The sequence below is a fragment of the Venturia canescens genome, chromosome 6 (assembly GCF_019457755.1).
Source record: "Venturia canescens isolate UGA chromosome 6, ASM1945775v1, whole genome shotgun sequence".
Taxonomy (NCBI): domain Eukaryota; kingdom Metazoa; phylum Arthropoda; class Insecta; order Hymenoptera; family Ichneumonidae; genus Venturia; species Venturia canescens.
The window spans coordinates 11,058,528-11,077,702 of record NC_057426.1 but is presented as its reverse complement, the minus strand read 5'-3'; the positions used below and the strand labels follow the sequence as shown (position 1 = coordinate 11,077,702).

The window sequence follows — 19,175 nt, the reverse complement described above, 5'->3', positions numbered from 1 at the left end:
TCATAACTTTTGGGTAAAAAAATGACTGTACAGCCTCAACTTCCTTAAGTTTGGCTGGCCCAATTAATTCATATTTCGGAGGTTTTTTCGTTTCATGAATAATAAACGAGGAATCGGTAACCACGAGATTTGTCGGAGCGAGAAGCCAACGAGGCAGTTTCACTATTTTGGAGTAGCACAACATTCTGACTAATCAATTAATTATTATAAAAATTGCACAATTCAACAACACAATAAATTTGACAGTATTTTCTTATCGTTATATTCATACCCGAATATTGAGAGCGTTTGAGCTTCGTCCACGTGTCTCTGGTCCCTGTAAACGTACTGGGTTTCTTCGATACATTTTTTTTTTTTTCTATATTTTCTCTCTCATTCGTTAATATAATCCGGGCGGATAAAAAATAGTATGAAAAAGTGTTCTATCTCTGAAATCACGATTAGTGAAATCGTTACATAAAAAAGAGGCTGCTCAATCTTTTTCTAGCGTTTGACGTGAGCACAAAATCACAAATTTGCTTCATAAAAATACTCTGATGAATCGCTTGACGGGAAACTGCGAGCAGACGAATAGGAGGGGGATACACGAGGTCGATGTCATCTCCCCCCTAATGAAAGTAAGAATCTCCAATGTCGATCGGAAATCACCCCACAACACGTTCTATACGAATGTTCGGTTCTTCCGTTAGGTCGTATAAGCTCTTCTCGGCGGAGCAATTTGCCTCAAGAACGAAAATATTTCATCGTCTACTTTTCCACAAGATTTTTATTTTTACCCTACGACACACGCTCTCCTATTCCAAGAATTCTCAAGGGTCAAAACCTAATGGGAAGCTGACATTTTCGTACGTCTATGCAGTAAGAGGGTATTCGTGTATCGTCAACGATCCTGATCGTAAAATAAGTTTGTAAGTTAACCAACGGTCACGCAATTTTTCCATCGAATGAACTGATTTTTTTTTCATCGCTCCAATTTTCATTCGCTCCAATTCACTCGTCAAGATGTACATTATATTAAATATAACTTGTCAACTATTCCAACTGATGAAAAAGTTTCTTAACTAATGGAGATTTGATATTCTTGGATCATGGGGAGCAGGTTTCGAAACAAAGTTGAAGCAGAACGATTCTATTTTAATTGCAAACTCATAAGACTGCGAATACGCTTTTTTGGTAAATTGTTTAATATCAAATATTATTATTATGCCGATGGATTATTTTTACTCATATTCTAATATTCTGGCAAATTTCAAATCCTTAAGCAAGTTATTGGCCGAACTAACAAACTTTCGTGCCGGTCGCGATCAATCAATCGAAGTGACCAACGCTCACCGTTTCCATCGGTTCCATAATCGAGATTCGGGCAAATATTTCACGAAAAAAATAAAAAACGATGTCAGTTATCCATACAGGATAGTATAGTAGAAAAATTGCACTTTCGTCTCGATTTGATAAAAAACGTCGTTTTCGCGTGTTGCTAAAACTATGATCCTTGCCCCACGCCGTGTTGAGCTCATCAGAGAAAAAAACGAATTAAATCGGGCGAAAAAAAAACCAAAAGCAAAGGTCGACCTTCGGCAAACGTTAGCAACGTACATGCATGAAGCCACGAAGAAATTCAAGCTTCGTTCTACCATCCACGGTAGACATTTAGGATCAACCAAATTTTAGATTCATCCTCATGATCCGCACTGGAATTAATGAACCCCCTTTTACGTTAATTTTTTCACCCCCATACACCAGGGCAATATGCCTCATTCGCAGCGAACGTTAACAGGTTCGACAGACATCTCGCTCTGCCGTGGATACTCAGCTTCATCTAATCTTCTACTGAACATTCATCAAGCTGAATGATCACAATGTTCAATAGCGAAAACGCAGATGCAAGCATAGCACGTTTGGTGACGAGCAGACTCTCGAAATCCTGCGCAACACAATCTTGGAATGATTCGTAACGGCATGAAAATCGACTGATTTAAAAATCATAATAATGCAGGTGAAATTTCGTTCTCTTGACAAGAAATGTTTAATATGAAATTGTTTATTTTCTTTTTCGTCGTTCTGTCGAGACGTCCAATTCAAAATATTCTAATTTGCTTCGATATGTTTTAAGGAGTTTCGGTACAGAAGTATGAATATTAAGAAATTGATCAAATTTGGTGATAATGTTATTCAACATCGAGTGCGAAAACACAATTTTTTTCAAAATTTTCTTCTACCTAGTTATCGAGTTATTACGCATTAAGGCAGATTTCTTATGCCCGGAATGTATACCTATATATATGAAAACGCTATGCTTATACACGCGAACTTTAGTGATCAATTACTCGATAACTGTGTAGAAGAAATATCTTAAAAAACTTGTATTGTCAAATTTGGCACTAAAGAATATGTTCACCAAATTTTATAAAATTCTGAACTTTTTGAAATTTTTTATGTTTTTAGCATGGTTTAGCATGGCAAAATTGTATCGCCTCTACCGAAACTCCTTAATTTATCGTAATTTTAACGAGTTTTTTATTACAGTCAAGAGTTTGACGTTGAATTTGATTATTGCGGTAGGTAAATGTCACGAGGAATGATGAGTGGAAAAATATGATGGTTGTATTTCGACTAATAAGCAAAGTCGTTTAACGTCTCCGCATGATTGTATATATAGCTATGGATTGTTGTTCATATCTGAAACTAGACAACGAAAACCTGGATTTCGTTGAAAAGATCAAGGATGCTAATCCGAGCATGCCATTCCAGCAGGATCGGTGGTGAAAATGGACATGTGCGAAGTGGAGTAAATGGAACTCGGTCGTGCTGGCTATTAGAGAAAGAGATGAAGAGTGAGGCGGACAGAGAAAGAGAATCCGTGAGGGCATAGGAGAGTAAGACCGCGCTTGAGCGTCAGTCGTCTCGACAACTTTCGTCGAGCCGGTTCGGGAGAGAAGTGAACCGATAAGGAAATATTAAACGGCAACGAAGTTGCGAAATTCATAGACATTTGCGAGTTCTTGGACCGACGATCTTCTTATAAAAACAAATTTAAATAAAGAACAAACAAACTGGTGACTCCAGTTGATGAAAGATTTTTCAAAACTACGCTGTACGAGAAAATATTCAAATTCCAATCTCGTGGAACGATGTTTAATGAGAATTTGAAATTTTTCTCACGAACGTGCAACTCAATTTTGATGGATATGAAATAACATTTAATAAAGTATGTTGAAAATCAGCTGTGTCAAACAATGTATCGATGTCATTATTGTAAATGAATGTCTAACTGTAACTGAAGACTGTTGTGTTCGCAAGGTGTAAACACGTGAGTGGTAACTAACTCGAAAGACGAGATGAACATATTGCCGTTCATTCGTCGTTGTGTGGCGGTTTAGTGTGCCCTTCCGGGGAAATTGCTGTCAGAGACATAAAGGCATGGCGATCTGAGGTTTGTCATTTAATTATAGGACATAAGATAATTGAAGAGCAAAAGAGATAGAGAAAGAGAGAGAGAACAGATTATTCTATGATAAATGGCTAGAAAGTCGAAAGCTTTAAAAGACTCATAATTTAGTTTTCTTGGTGCAATATAACGTCAAAGAAAATGGATAAACCTTGTTATCAAATCTCTTTCAAAGGGACGGACTGCATCAACTTGTGATTGAAAACGAGACTGTTTCCTCGACGAAAAGTTCAATGCATCAAATTTTCTGGAAAGAAACTTACTCGTCGTTTTTTCAGTTTGAACTTCGTTCAATTCCATCTATATATTTTTTATATCAATCAAGATTTCTCATCGACTTTTGAATCGAAAATTGAAGGAACACGTAAGGCATGCGCGAACTGTTTTGAGATTAAAGTGGAAGATAATGTGTAAAGACACACAAAAAACGGATTTATTGTTCACAGATAAATTGAATATTGCATACGATTTTTTTTTCTTTCCGTCGATGAATTTTCCGGAAATTAACAAAAAGAAACGACATACACGAAGTCCCAAAGACCGAACACTTGACCCATTGAAAGAACACTGTCTACCCATTGAATAGACATTCAACATCACAGCTTTCACTGATGCCTACTAGTTTTGTTTATTTATTTTCATTGATAAAGAATGATTAAAGTTAATGCAAAAATAGACATTGTAATAAATATTAATATCAAAATAATAGTAGAAACATATTAATATTTTTAATTATTCATCAGTCATTTGTTCAATGAAAAGAGGTGAGGAATCCGTGTGTTCATTCAATGGAAAGTGTTGGGAAACTTGACCCTACATATGAACACTCGCGAATTTGGAGAATTTTCAATTATTACACAATTAAATAGTGATTAAACTTGAAGATTGGACAATTTTATATTTATATTTATTGAAACTTTCCGTTAAACAACAATAACTTTTCGGTACAACACAAAGCTGTTGTGAACATTTTAGAATCTTTAGAAAAAAATAAATACTATACTTTAGCTTGCTATTAAACGAGATTATTCGTTTTTAATCATTTTGTTCATTCAACGGCGCCGGGTGTTTCGCAAACGGACGATTCACTCGAAATTTTTTTCCAAAACCAATGTTCCCTATTCATTTTTCACGTCGTTGTCTATCGTTTGTTGCTATATTTTCAAAAAATCATAGCATTTGTGTGACAAAGTTAGGAAAAACGGGTTGCAATTGAAACTGTTGAGGAAACATCTTGATCAGATTTTGACGTGCGAATGAAGAAATACAGGAGCCTTTGTGCTATTTGCGTAATTCCGTTCATGACATAATGTTCGAGTGAAATCGGTTGGGATTGCCAAACGAAGAATAGACTGATAAAGAGCGTCTTGCATATCCAAGAAAAATAGTGCCATTCGATGACACGAATGTAGAACAAGAAGCTCTCGGTTTAATGCTGTTCTGTGATCGATTTTCATTTTGATCAGATCTATCCACCAGGGAGCCATTTAACACGCTTATCGAACATATTGATCAACGAACAATAATCGGTCTTATAATCCTGCAATCTATTATCAAGGCTTGAACTCCATCAACTTCATAAAGGAAATGAGTCCTTGTACTTGACACAGAATATATGGATGTGCGTTAATAAAGCCAGTTATTTAGCAGTCAATCGATGCGAGTGTTCCAGAGGCCTCTATGTTATCAACCAGAAATATTATTCATTCCCAAGCAGCATTCGAGTGACTAGTTGGTTCAAAAAGCAAACAATTCTTATATACATAATAATTGTAGTATATGACGCCTTTAAGGAGGGCTTGCCACCCTTGCCTCTGGTTCAATTATGACCATGATTCGAAACAGTGTTCCCAACATTTATTGGGCTAGTGAAAAAATACTGTTTTAATACTAGGATAATTAAAAAAGGCTGTGCCTACTCGGCCGAATAAATACAATGTACATATACGGACGAATAATTATACAAGTGATTCGTCCGGATATGAAATACATAATGGTACAATATATCCGGACGAATAATCGTACGGTACTCATCCGGATATCTCGACTATGCTCGCTTTCGTACATATCCGAATGAGTAATCATACGTAAATCGTCCGAATGTTGAGTGATACAATGTGGTATTGTGTCTTTCTGTGCGGAATCGTTGGGCGAGTTCGAAACGTATTTCTTTTGGAGTAAACTTTGTGTCTCTTGAACGTGGAACGAAATAATTGTGTTAAAAAATTATAGCGAAATAAACGAACATTTGACGAAGTGATGATTCATTTAAAATTTTAGTGGTGGTTCTCGGGGGGCGAGGCCCCCCGAACCCCCCGCTGGTGGCCTGTCCCCAGGCCCCCGTCGCCCTCGTTCATATCGCTTACCGGTGTTTAGCATCAAACGTAGTATGGGGGTGGACGTGGCTCAAGCCACATTTCGATAAAACGTCCTCGCGCTTAATCGTCCCCACGACAATGTATCATCGCGCCAAAACGTATACTGCTTCCAATGCAATTGGTTGTACACATTAGGACGAATACCGTGGAATTATTCGTCCGGACACACATTATAAACAATTATGTATTCAATATCCGGACGAATACCGTACGCTTATTCGTCCGGAAACATTGCACTTCATATATTCGATATCCGGACGAATTACTTACGATCATTCGTCCGGATATGTACGAAACAATCATTAGTAGATATTCGGATGAATATCGTACAATTATTGCGGACATATAACGAATAAATGAAAGTATCTGTAGCGTAGGTATAACCAGATACAATATGCTAACCTAGACGCTTTCCGGACGAATAACCGTCGCGTATTCGTCCGTACTCCGGACGAGTAGCCACTCCGGCTAAAAAAACAAAAAAAAATATATATATTTTCGATCGAAACCGAGCTCAAAAGTTTCAATTAGGTATCAAAATAGACCAGGCAAAATATGAGCCATTAATATTGATATTAAGTTAGTGCGCATTCCTCTTGTCGATTTCCCATAAAGCGATAACACAGGAGAACTCTGTTTTACAAAAAAGGTCGGATGTCACGTTTCGGTAAATCAACTCGTTCAACGGTTATTCAAGGTCAAAGACAAAATTCACGGTCATTATATCTTTTTTCTAACAAACTCTCAGATTTTGAGGCCGAAGAGCTCAAAACGGACTGAAAATACATTTTGGAGCTCCGAAAATTCGAAAAAGCACAACTATCGATAGTGCAATCTGGAAAAACTGAAAAATTATATGGGCTCGAAAGTAGCAGGAAGTTCCAAGAAGGAAGGGCAACTTCTATGTGTTGAAATCGACAAGGGCGCACTAACTTAATATCAATATTAAGGGCTCATATTTTAATTGGTCTATTTTGGTACCTAAACGAAACTCTTGAGCTAGGTTACAATCGGAAATGAAGAAAATTTTTTTCTTTGAATCACCCCGGTGAATACTCACTTTCGCAAAATAGAAAATCGAACTTCCCACACGGAGGCATAGTAAAAAACATATTTTCCACCGGAGTGATTGGATCGCTGGATTTTTTAAACACGCAAAAATGTTTCTCTATACTTTCTCTCCATTATCATTTTTACGAAATTTCAATTGGACCAAAATTTTTCATTTCAAAGTAAATCTCCGAATGAGCATCGTCCGTGAATTGATGTTTTATGGCATCACGATCTGTTCAACCGTTGAAACTCATACCGGTGAGATGGTGTGGAATACACCGGTGCACAGAAATGTACGGACACAAAGTAGATTATTGCAATAGTAGGAATAGCAGAACGTGGAAATACGAGGATTTTTTGAATTCCGGAAGCGTGCGAGTGAGTTAAACTTCCTCGTAAAATACGAGTCGTTCAATTTCCTCTCCAAGAATCACTTCATCAAGATTATCTGTTCTTCTACGTGCACATTATTCCCGAATGCTGCACTAGTCACTATAGGCTATAGCACGACGATGGATCTTGCTTTTCCGGAGGTGAAAGTGATTGTTTAGGTGAAGATGCGATTTTCTCCATCCCTGAAGTCGCTGCGACCTTTTCGGTTAATCTCCCTTGTGTTGAAAAAAAACACGAGTCCGTACTCAGGCAGTGTTATTCGTTTCTTTTCTCCTGAAGTAGCAAACAATCGTTTTATCCCGTTTGTAAATGGATTAGAACCGTCATGGCTTTTTTTTCTTCGCCGAACATTTTATTTCGCTTCATTCGCGAGATTCGTTATGCAAATACGAACGTCGATTGCAGCAGGAAGAATTGTAATTAAGTAAATGAGAGTCTATCGACACGTAATTAAACTCAATCCGTAATGCCAATTTCTACAAAATTCAAATTATTTTTCCACTTCCAGAAAACTCTTAACTTTGTACATTGTTTCGTTGTTTCTAATTGCAAATTTAAACTTCTATTGAACTTTCGTCGTGACACGACTCGTGACTCATCACTCCGAATGAACTATCGTAATAACATCTCTTTCAAGGCCATTTTCTACAGAATCTCTTCAAAAATTTACCAAATTTGTATTGCATAATTGTCTTATAGATCTAATTCAATATCACACGTCAAACAAAAATGAAAACAATTATTAAATGGAGAACCTTTTCAAATTGCACTCATTGCATTGTCTATATACATTTGTTCATATTTACTGATTTGTAGATTAGTCAACAGGACTTTGAGTGCGTATATGTCAGTCAGTACTACGAATAATTATCGTAAATTCAATTAACAAAATATTCAAAGAGAGAGAGAGAGAGAGAAAGAGAGTTTATATCGGCAGCCTGAAATTTTCGTTCTTTTTCTGTTGATTTAAATATTCTGTAATGTTTGAGAGCATTCAAAACTTGTTAAAAACCTGTTCCCTGTCACTGTCGCGCGATTTACATATAGAATATTGTTTCCAGCATGCGATTTTGGTGTGTAGAACACATTTGTAATTTAATACAATCGTTTTTTGTTGCCACCTCATTCGTAGCTATCCCGTTGCTCTATGAGAAAGAAAAAGATAAAAGCATCACGCGTAACGTGGCCAAATCGTCCAATCTGCGTCGAATCAATGTTTACGCATATCGCGATCGAAGCGGGGGCTACATTGAGGAACTCGTCTCGTAACATTCACCCACTGAACTGTATTTTTCGCAAGAGATTCCCCCTTTATCGAGAGTATTAAGGACAACGAATGTTGAGGAAAAAATATTCAGAAACAAGCCCTGAGACCTTCTTCACCATTCTTTACGTTACTTTATTTGCCTACCGCATCAAACCTTTTAACGGAAGCTAGAGGAACCCATTCGCTCGATATCCACCACTAAAAGCCAGCGTGCCTTCGATCGACTCACGACGAAACAAAAAAATTCAAAAAAATGTCGATAATAGTGTGCCATGATTGAACGTTTATGACGACGCTAAAGTTTCCAACGTTGTAATCCAACGAAATGAAGAAAAAAAAAATCATTTGTAATTCACCAATTTATTTATTTCACGAAGTATCGGTGCAGCTTGGAAAACTACAAATTGCAAATTCGACAGGGAACGCAATTGGAGAATTACTAGAATTATTGGAGAATTTTTTTTACCATTTCGTTGGACTCCAACGTTGCAAACTTCAGCGTCATCGTTTATGGGTTGACGACTCCGTAAATTTATCGTTATTAATAGCTTGAAAGAATTATCCTCCGCGAAAAATTCCTCATCATTCAGTGAATTTAGCATACTTTGAATAACAGCGTCATGGAAATCCAGCGCACGTATTGGAGTTTATTTGACACTTGTTTAACTGGACGCGTATATAACGTTCTTAAATATTCTTAATATAAAAGGAGATGAAGGCCTGTAGAGTAAAGGCAAGTGACACTCGTCGAAATGAAAAGATTCCAAGGAGAAATAAAAAATAAAGTTTCGGATGAGACAAGGGTGTTGCTTCCGAAAATATGCGATATACTTGAATACGATTAGAACGAGAAATGTTCGTTTTATAGGGGTCGAGAAACGAATAAACGTCGCTCGTTTTAGTCGAAAAACTGCGTCATGAAATTTTTTATTATGGAGTCGTGTCATGCTCCGTGCGACAGAGAGATAACGTCCCGAGAGAAAAATTTCATCGAATGGCACGTATCAGTCACTTGTTGCTGTTCGGGATTTTCAAGTTCATCTTTCGCGAACAATATTGATCGCTATTAATTTTTAACTCTTATAATATTTGGCTTAACAGAAACAAAGGAACGAATCGGTGAAACTGACGATTGGAGTCAATTGCGTCATCGGAACCCGTTCTTCGGAACTTACATTATGGTTTATATCGATAGTGACTGTTTACGTCACGAGAAAACAAACCAGAAATAAAACGATAAAGTGTGAGTCCGAGTCGTTGATGTGGAGGATCTTTTCTTTGACCAACAAAACTTCTTGTTTCTTCGGTGTTTTACGCACGAAATAATGATAGAGATCTCGAACCCTATTCCGCCACACTCCACTTCAAAAGCAAATCTATCGTCATATTCAGTCGATTGTGCTGTTCGTTCGGCCATACATCGATGTCCAACATCCTTGAACCGTAACAATAGCATTTGGCGAGATTTCCCCTTTCATTTTCATCGAAGTTCCTTGAAGAGATGAATGTCCAGGTCTTTTTCTTCATATGAGTTTATTGGTGTTGACACCGACCTTCTGCTACCGTACGACAATAAGGATAATCTCCAATCTTTTTGTCGAAAGATCCATCCGGAAACCCACAGTTGACTTTCAAACTACCGAGTGTGTTACTCCCCAACTCCCCAGCTCTGTTGGAAATACACGTGGAAACGAGAACACTGAAGTGGACTTAGAGCCGTCAATATATCAGGAAAGTTTCAATCGAAGAACCGTGATAAAAAAAATGACTTCGTTGTGATACGAGTTTCGCCCTTATTTATGAGAAACCAGGGAAGCTGAGATCGAATCTCATCCCTAGGAAGCGCAGAATAAACTGCGACACGAAATTTGATCTCAGTGTTTTTTACGTTTAACATTTCTCAACTACCCGCAGAGCAAAAAAGATGGGAGTTATAAGTTTCACTGCGATCAGCTGATAGGGAGGATTTTTTTGAAACAATTTATCTCTGGAACAGTCACACTTGTCTTGACCAATTTTTGACAGTGTTCTTAGACATGGTTTGTCAAAATCTGGAGTGAACTCGTTTAGAAAACTAATATTTATATTCAAACTTATTTTGCCATATCGAATTGATGACCATGTAAATAAGGTAGTGCTCGATTATCGACAACTTCAGACGGTTGTACGCTGCTGCTTTCACTTTGAGCTGTTGTTTTCATTGAAGGTAGGGTCCCAACTCGACAGCGACGACCAAGTGGCCCGTTTGTCAACTCTACATTACATATACAGAGATTAGATGTACGCGAACAATGCGGTGGTGAGCTGTCCAGTGTTGAATTGACACCCTGCTGTTTTTTCTGATAAAAAAAAATTATGAACTTTGAAAAGAAAGAAATACAAAAATGTTTTTAAAAAACATGAAAACTCCCGACACTTCTCCACTTGAGAAAATGGTAAACTTTCAATAGTTTGAAATGAAATAAATTTCGGGATTTTCGTCGGGTGATGATTCTAATTACCAATAATTGAATAAGAAGTAAAGATATTTCCCGACGATAATCCCGACGTCTATTTTTCACGTTACGTTTTTCACTGTGAAAAGTTTATTGATATTCTGAAACGAAGTAACAGAATCGAAACTTTTATTTAATACTAATCGTCGGGTTTGTCTTGTTCAATAGATCGAAAAATTCTTTTTCATTTGCACTACGAATCTTTTCAGTTTGTATTCGACGTATTTGACCGATATCAAGGTTTGCGAATCGAACTAAAAAAATGTTTGACATATCCGATGATATATGTTATTGAATTTTTATATAGACGTTTTGAAAAAGAATCAACTCACGGATCCATCAATACGTAGTTCATCCACGAGAGGATTTTCTTAAGAAAATCTTGAAATTTAGACAGAGTTTAAATGGGTGACACGCATATCAAATTTTAAAGGTTTCGTCTTATTCGTTATTAAGGAGGTTGAAGCGTATCTCATGTTAAAACTATTTTCCAACTTTGCACATTAAAATTTTTTAAACAGAAAGCTTAAGACAGTATTAAACTTCTGGCGGGATATGCCGATGGTTCACCGTCGTGAAATTGAGATATTTATTGTTGAAGTTTGCAATTTTTTGAAAGCTTCCATAAGAGCCCATGTTTAACCTTGTCATTTTCGACAATGAATATCTCGATTACCAGGCGGTGAAACCTCCTCAAATTTTTCACACATAATTAAGCGCTATTCAAGAAGATTCACGTAAATTTTCAATTCATTATTTTGGAATAATAAAATCTAATGTATTTTCCGTATGATGTCCTATATATATCGCTTCAACTTCCTTAAGATAAACGTGTTTAAATATGAAGAAAAATACACGAGGGGTGTAGGGACTATGTGTGAAAAATCGTTTATCTTTTCATATAACGAATCAACGCTTCATACGAATTTAATGAAAAAGTACACAATAACAATTGAGTATATGATGAAGGTTGAGGAAAAAATTCGAGACGATTGCCTTACTAGTAATACAGATATATTACGTTAAAGATTGAACGAAATTGTTAATGAGCACTCGTATAACCTCACATTTGTTTATTTCGGTATTTTGTTTCTTCTTGGCCTGGGCCTTTTGTCTTTTTATTAATACTTTTCCTTGGTCCATTTATTTCCATCCTTATGCGATTTTTTACATAAAAAACTATAATATTTTCGCCAGGGACGAATGAAATTTGGGGTTCGGTCAGTGATGGATCCCCGATTAATTAGTGGCTTGTAGTTTCATTCGCCATGAGATAAGTTGAACAAATTTATTTACCACTTCGAGTTGATAACTCTGACATTAATTTGAAGTGATTATATCTTCAATTAGGGAGAAAAAAATCTATCCAATTTAGACATCCATGAAATAAGATCCTTCGGGTATGATCTACCTTAATTATTATCAGGGTAATTTTGCAAACCGAATGCAATACTGTTTCTATCGTTAATCAACTTATTCTCGATGTGAAGAATTTCGTTTTAACCGGTTTTATGAGAAAATGGAATCACCGTCAACGGTTTAAAGAAGTAAAAGCTCTAATTGCGTAACAGTTTGTAACCGATATCAATCCTCATATCCACTGCTTCTCCTCACGTTTTCCAATATCCCTCGACGCGGGTCGGCTCTCTATTTCTCACTCAGTTCCCGACGCATGTTAACGTTATTATCCGAAAACCAGCCACCTTTAATTGTGAGCGTGACTAATTGTTTTATTCTTTATGCTTTTTACCACTACAACTCGCAATGGCGCTTGAGAAATCGATCAGGCCGTTATATGAACTTGACGAGTCACTTTTCCACGCAATTTCAAAGCAACTCCAATCAATCTATTTTTTTCAAATAATCCGTTAAAATTGATTGTTTTTCATCGAGAGGTTCCATACTGAATCAAAATTCGATCTGCCCTCGTGAAAATTCTACTTAACAGCGAAGACTAAAAGACAAATCGTTTAACGAATACCATTTTAACAAAAGTTTTTTTTTCAAATTTAATTATCCTGCCGTATTGACAAAACAAACTCGCGTAGCCGTTATTTTCAATGGATCCTACGGATTCGATCAATTTCATTGAAATTTTCATTCTTGAACGTTCCCAAATACTCGTCATAAACTATACAAATTTCCATCTTTCCATCTTTCCATCGAACCGTGATTACCACTGTTTTGATCTTTTATAATTGTTTACGAATTGTCGTGGCATTTTTTTGAAACTATCTTTATCAGCCTCATTCGTCTCATCCTCGCATGAACCACCAAAGCGGCTCCGTATCTTTCTCTTGCATTATTCCGAAATCATAATTTATTTGTGAATGTACTTGTATCTAAAAAACTTCAAAGTTTCAATGTTTAACGAGTAACGAAACGTTTCAAATATATATTAACAAAAATATAGTGAGTACTATAATGAGCCTTTTTCCTCTTCCACATTTCACATGGATAAAGACTTTCGATAAATTTTTTAAGCGGACATTTTTTCAAACCCTTATTTCTGGACTCGCTGAGTAATATTAATACCATTTTTCATCTACCGTATGCAATTTGTATGTGTCCGCTTGTCCCTGTTACTAACATTCACGTACGACTTGACAGACTCGAAGGAAAGCATTACAAATGATGGATAATTACAATGATGGATATGAATCGGCCCAATTTTAACATGAAAAACTGTCAGTACGCGTGTACAAAGAAAGATTTTTCACACTGCGAACGCACACTGGTATTCTGTTTAATATATGAAAAATATGACTTCGTACAACGGAAACTAGAAACGTAATGAATTCTCAGTACACGTAGAAATGAAGAATACAGAGAAATATGCAGAAAAAAAGTATTCAAAGAAAAGCATATCCCTGTGGCAGTTTGTAATTGGTAATGTTGGAGAATATAGTGAGAGGCAAAAGTGATTGAAACATCACGGTGAAGCAAAGGGGCACAGGCATTCGTGAATTAAAATTGTGAATGTTGTAGTTTGAGGTCGCTTTAGTAATGTGTTCTGATTCGCATTCACTGGTTATCACGAAAAATACAGAGTTTGCTGTCGCGCCTTTATTTAACTGCAATGAAATCACAATGAATTTCATAGCCTTGAAGTTGAAACATGAAAGTGTTCAGCAGGGAGCGATCTTAATTTGGATTGTCAAGAAGGGTTGCGCTGCATTCCACGAAGAATGATGAAAATTCTTTCGTTTTAGGGAAATTGGAGCACAACGAAGAATTATAAACGCACAATACGCACCATGCTCGAAGGTAGCATAAAAACGTTCATTAATAATCTTTTTGAAATGGAATTTTCAGTCGGATTATTATAATTATATTATATGACCTTATATTTCGTATGATTTCAACGGCACACGTTTTTCAAATTTTTCTATTGTCTCAAACAAAGACACTGTTCCGAGTGAAACTCATTAATTGACAACTAGACAGGCGGGGCGGATCGTTGAACTCGGAACATGCACGTGAGGTCATGTTACCACCATTACGTTCGCTAAAGTGACGAACCTCACAAAAAGTCGACTGTAAGACTTTGACATGCTCCGTTGACAGCATCTCCTTAATACTTGAATTAGGTTTTCTTGACATTGAGAGAAAGTGGATGCGAAAGGCTCGTTGATGTGGAGCGGTAATTTGATATCGAAGTAACGTGATAATTCACTGGCTTACCAATTACCACAATATCAAATTCAATTCTTGGAAAAAGCTTCCGTCCAAAGGACACGCAGGTGTGTCTTATGTTCGTGAAAGTCCATTCGATTTGCCCAAATGGAAGATGCGAAGAGCAACATTTTTATTTCATCATATCGAAATAGTTCAATCGCGAAACTAAAAGCAATCGTTCAATCTCTTTTTTCAGCGCACGAACTCTTTTGAGAAGACGGAAATTGTAATGAAAGATCATTGGCCTAGTGATAGATTTCGACAAACTTTCGGTAAAAACTTTCACGAATAATCGTGGCTGTGGGAGCGCCGAAATAAAATTTATATAAAATGATCACGTGTGCAAAACTTTTTCACTTTTTTCTTCACAAGCGAATCGACACGAGCAATTTGTACGCTACCTTCCTCACAGCCGCGCACAGCCGCGAACTATATCGATTCCATTTGCACACAAATGAAAAAGAAAAAGTAGCAATAGGTCACTTGAGAAAACCGGAGGTTAAGCTACGTGGATTTAGCCCCACTCTGATAAACTCCGTTCTAGCACAGCGGTGCGAGGATCATCCTTTGACTTTACGAGCTTCCACAAGTTTACCTGACACCCACTTCCAAATTCCTCTTGACCCCTACCTACTCGAAGACAAATAGAACTTGCTCAACTATTATCCAGAGTCGCGCTCAGCTTCCCAGGAGCTCCGTTGCAAGTCTCCCGCTGACTTTATCCAAACGTAACAACTTTACAATGGTTTTCGTTGCGAGAATGATTTAAACGATTTTTTAACAATGAGTTAAAAACCACGAATTCCAAATAAGGGAGGGAACAACATTGGAGAATAACAAAGTTTTTTTTCGTTCATTTAGTTGAACTCAAGAGTTGAAACTTCAGCGTCATAAGATTGTTATTTCGTTTTAAATGAATTTAAAAATATTGGACATTAGCGTATACGAAGAGAATTTAAATTGCAATCTGATAAGATCATACTAATCGAAATTGTGTTATTCACAAAGGTGCTGGAGCAGAGAGAAGATCGAGAGACTGATTCACCGGTGAAAATGTGGAAAACGCATCGACAATTAGATTCGTGGGAACCGATAATGACGACGAGTTTCCGAAGGTTTCGAGAGACCGAGAATCCGTGCCCGACTGAGTTTTGCGTATGAAAGTTAAAAATGGGAGGATCAAATATAATGAATGTAGTAACGAGCACGAGCGCAACGTCGATGTTGTTGCCTCCATGCGACAACGCGACATTGGACTGGAGCACGAACGATCTAGGCACTCAGCAACCATTATCAGCGATCGTGACTGTAAGCGATGTATTGACGAATGTAAACTGTCTTCAACATGCGCCAAAATTGACCCACGGTGCATACTTGAAAGCCATTATTCTGGGGGTCATGGCAGTACTGAGCCTCATAGGAAACGCTGCAACGATTTGGTCCATTACGAAAAATCGTCGCAAGCGACACGGATGTTCAGCCATTTATATCCTCATTCTGCATCTATCGATCGCAGATTTACTCGTCACAGTTTTTTGCATCGGTGGTGAGGCTATTTGGAGCTACACGGTTGCGTGGCTGCTCGACAACGTCACTTGCAAGCTTTTCAAATTCCTTCAAATGTTCAGCCTCTATCTGAGCACATTTGTACTCGTGCTCATCGGCGTTGATCGATTTATCGCGGTTCGTTATCCGATGAGAAGTCTCAATACGTCCCAACGATGCAATCGTCTCATCTCTTACACGTGGATATTGTCGTTCGTTCTTAGCATACCGCAGGTGAGTCTCACGGTCCTCATTCTTTACTAGATTTTTTATCGATTCTTTTTCAGCGACATTTTCGTTATCCAAGAAAGGAAAAATTTTAGTGCTTACGCAGAACGAATTTCCGTTTGTTGAAAATACTTCTGAAAACGCGGTAAATGTGAGAAATTCACAAAATATCGTAACTCTTGAAGAAACAGAGAATATTTAAAAAAACCGATGTGAAGTTGATTTTTTTCCTTTTTACATTGATATTTGAACAAAGCATGAAAGACAGTTTCGAAACTTTTGAGATCTGTCGGCCAGAAAATCTCAAAAGTAGTTCAGCCGTTCGATAAAGTACGGTAAAGGTGAAAAAATTTGATGGCGTTTGAGCCTCGAAAAAGTTTATATCGTAAAAAAAAATTATCACGGATTCCGTTTCTTTAAAAAAAAAAAAACATTAGCTTACGGGGCTTTTAAGAAAGAAAACGTGAAAAAACTTCAGTCTCTGACGCGTCGGAAGCGCGGACGTCAGTCATTACGTTGAACTGCAGGTAACAGCTGATTGAAGTTCGAGCAAATTCGCGATAATCGCAGAAATTTCAAGTTATGTATATATTTAAAGTGTCACCGGTACTGGCCGGTACCGAATCAATCATTATCTAGTCAAGTTGAAGTATAAATTTTCTCTTTTATGATATTTTTAAAGCATTTTATTCCATTCTTATGATAAAAATATTCTCAATGTAAGTGTTTATTAATTGTATTTATAATTTAGACTTCAAATTGATCGACATAAAGTAGTTGCTAACTTAGTCATAGAACGGCCGAACTACTTTAATTGTGTATGTTCACACAATTTATCGACTGTTTCAAATCCATCACGCTATTTCCCGGCTGTGTCGATTGGTTCGGAAATTAATCAACGGTTAATGTACGTCAATATTAATGTACGCGATATACAAAGAAATTAGTGAAATGTCTAATTGAATTTCTTTTCAACGACAATTGAAATGAATAAAACGTAAGCATTGGGAGATAAAGTGATTAATCTTTATTGCGAAGGAGACAGTCTACGAGGCTGACAGTAAGCGATAATGGGTTTTTCGATATACCCACGAATAAATGCCAATTTAGCTCTTAATGCACTGCTGTGTCAATTATTTGTGTTTCTTCTTGTAAATTCTCTTGAAAAATTTTACAAAAACTTTCAAATGTCTGGCGTCGTAGAATTTTTTGCACATTTCCAGATATCTCGCAGCAAAGAAAGAATTATAAATTTAAATTCAAGCCAAATTACCATAACAGTATGTTTTCGCTCGGTTTATTCACTTCAAGTTATAGAAGACTCGATAAAAATGGCGATACATATTGAAATTGACACTGAGAATTTTTTTTGTTTTTTTTTTTTTCCAACAAAATATTGTTTCATTTTTTTAATTTCCATCAGGGACCGGGGTGCGCATCGACCGAGCAGCCGACAAAGAATGCTTGACAAAGAATTTCATTTTGAATCTCGTACTTGAACCTCGATCGAATAAAAAATTTCATTAATTTTTTGGGCTTGTGTAACGAATGAGCTCGTTAGGAACGTGAGTAAAAATAATTGGGCTCCGAGGATTAATATTGCGGGCGTATTCCGTAGAGGGAGATACATCAGGGCTCAAACAAATCGCAATAATGAGTCCATAGAGTGCGTGGATACAATCTCGATCGTGAAAAACTTAATTCCCGTTGGAACTCTCGTCAAAATGGCTCACTTGAACACGGTTATATGTCAAAAAAATTGAAGGAAGCGTCAGTTGCTTTCCCCAACACGTTCATTTAGATTCAGCAGTGTCTTTGTTTTTCGACTCGTGTTACACTGAGTCACCGATATTGGTGGAACAAAACCAGTTTTTCTGAGGAGCATTGTTGAAATTTTCATCAACACGAAATCCGCCATGAAAAAATGTCCTTCGTAAAATTCGTGCGAGAACACGCTCCACGCGACACTATCAACGGTCCATCCTCTCTCCATGTTTGTTTACTTTATTCATTCTTCATGACAACGTAACACATCCTCGAAATTGATGAAGCAAATATTGATTCAAACCGTGGTATACATAGGAAGCGTTAAGCTGGGCATGCTTGGACAAGGAAATTAATGAAATTACTTTCTGGCTCTTTGTAAGCATCTGTATAGTTTATTTTTTACAAATAAAAAATAAGAAAAAAAAAATCTGTCTCTCAAGATTCAATAAAAAATGGGCATCCGAAAATTTTATTTGTTCATCTTCTTAAGCCTATATGAAAAAAAAATGAGAATCTTCCCTTGAGAAAATCATATATGCCTGAAAAAAGATAGCTAATGGATCACCATCTCTGAAGGAGAAGAAAAGTATATTCAGAAATGATCTAAGATCGAAAAATTTAAAATATTTATTGATTATTTCGTATTTGCCGGTGCCTCGACCTACAATATAAGTTAAATGAATATCCGTGATTGGTAAAAACTTTCGTTTTTTTCATTTCAGATAATTTTTCAAAGTGCTACGATGGAGATTGATTTTTTTCTCAGTCTCTGCCACGATACAGCACGTTTAAATAATTCATACGATTCTATTTTTGACTGCAAAAAAATTTTTTCTGCATCTCAAGACTTAATGAATAAATTTGAAAAAACTTGAATCGTTTATGTACTCGAATCTTGGAGAAAAAAATCATGAAAGTCATCG

General features: G+C 36.8%; 1 protein-coding gene across 2 annotated transcripts in view; it reads left to right on the top strand.

Moving 5' to 3' along the window:
• The first annotated feature begins 2,911 nt into the window (after window positions 1-2,911).
• The window catches only part of CrzR (corazonin receptor), a 38,692-nt gene continuing 22,428 nt past the window's right edge, over window positions 2,912-19,175 (top strand). The window contains exons 1-3 of one of the 2 annotated variants that reach the window (XM_043421730.1): window positions 2,912-3,208; window positions 3,301-3,433; window positions 15,721-16,491. In XM_043421730.1, coding sequence (XP_043277665.1) covers window positions 15,883-16,491 — 609 coding nt within the window. In that variant the 5' untranslated portion in view covers window positions 2,912-3,208; window positions 3,301-3,433; window positions 15,721-15,882. Of the gene's footprint in view, window positions 3,434-15,720; window positions 16,492-19,175 lie in introns of both variants that reach the window. The other variant, XM_043421729.1, reaches the window with a different exon arrangement.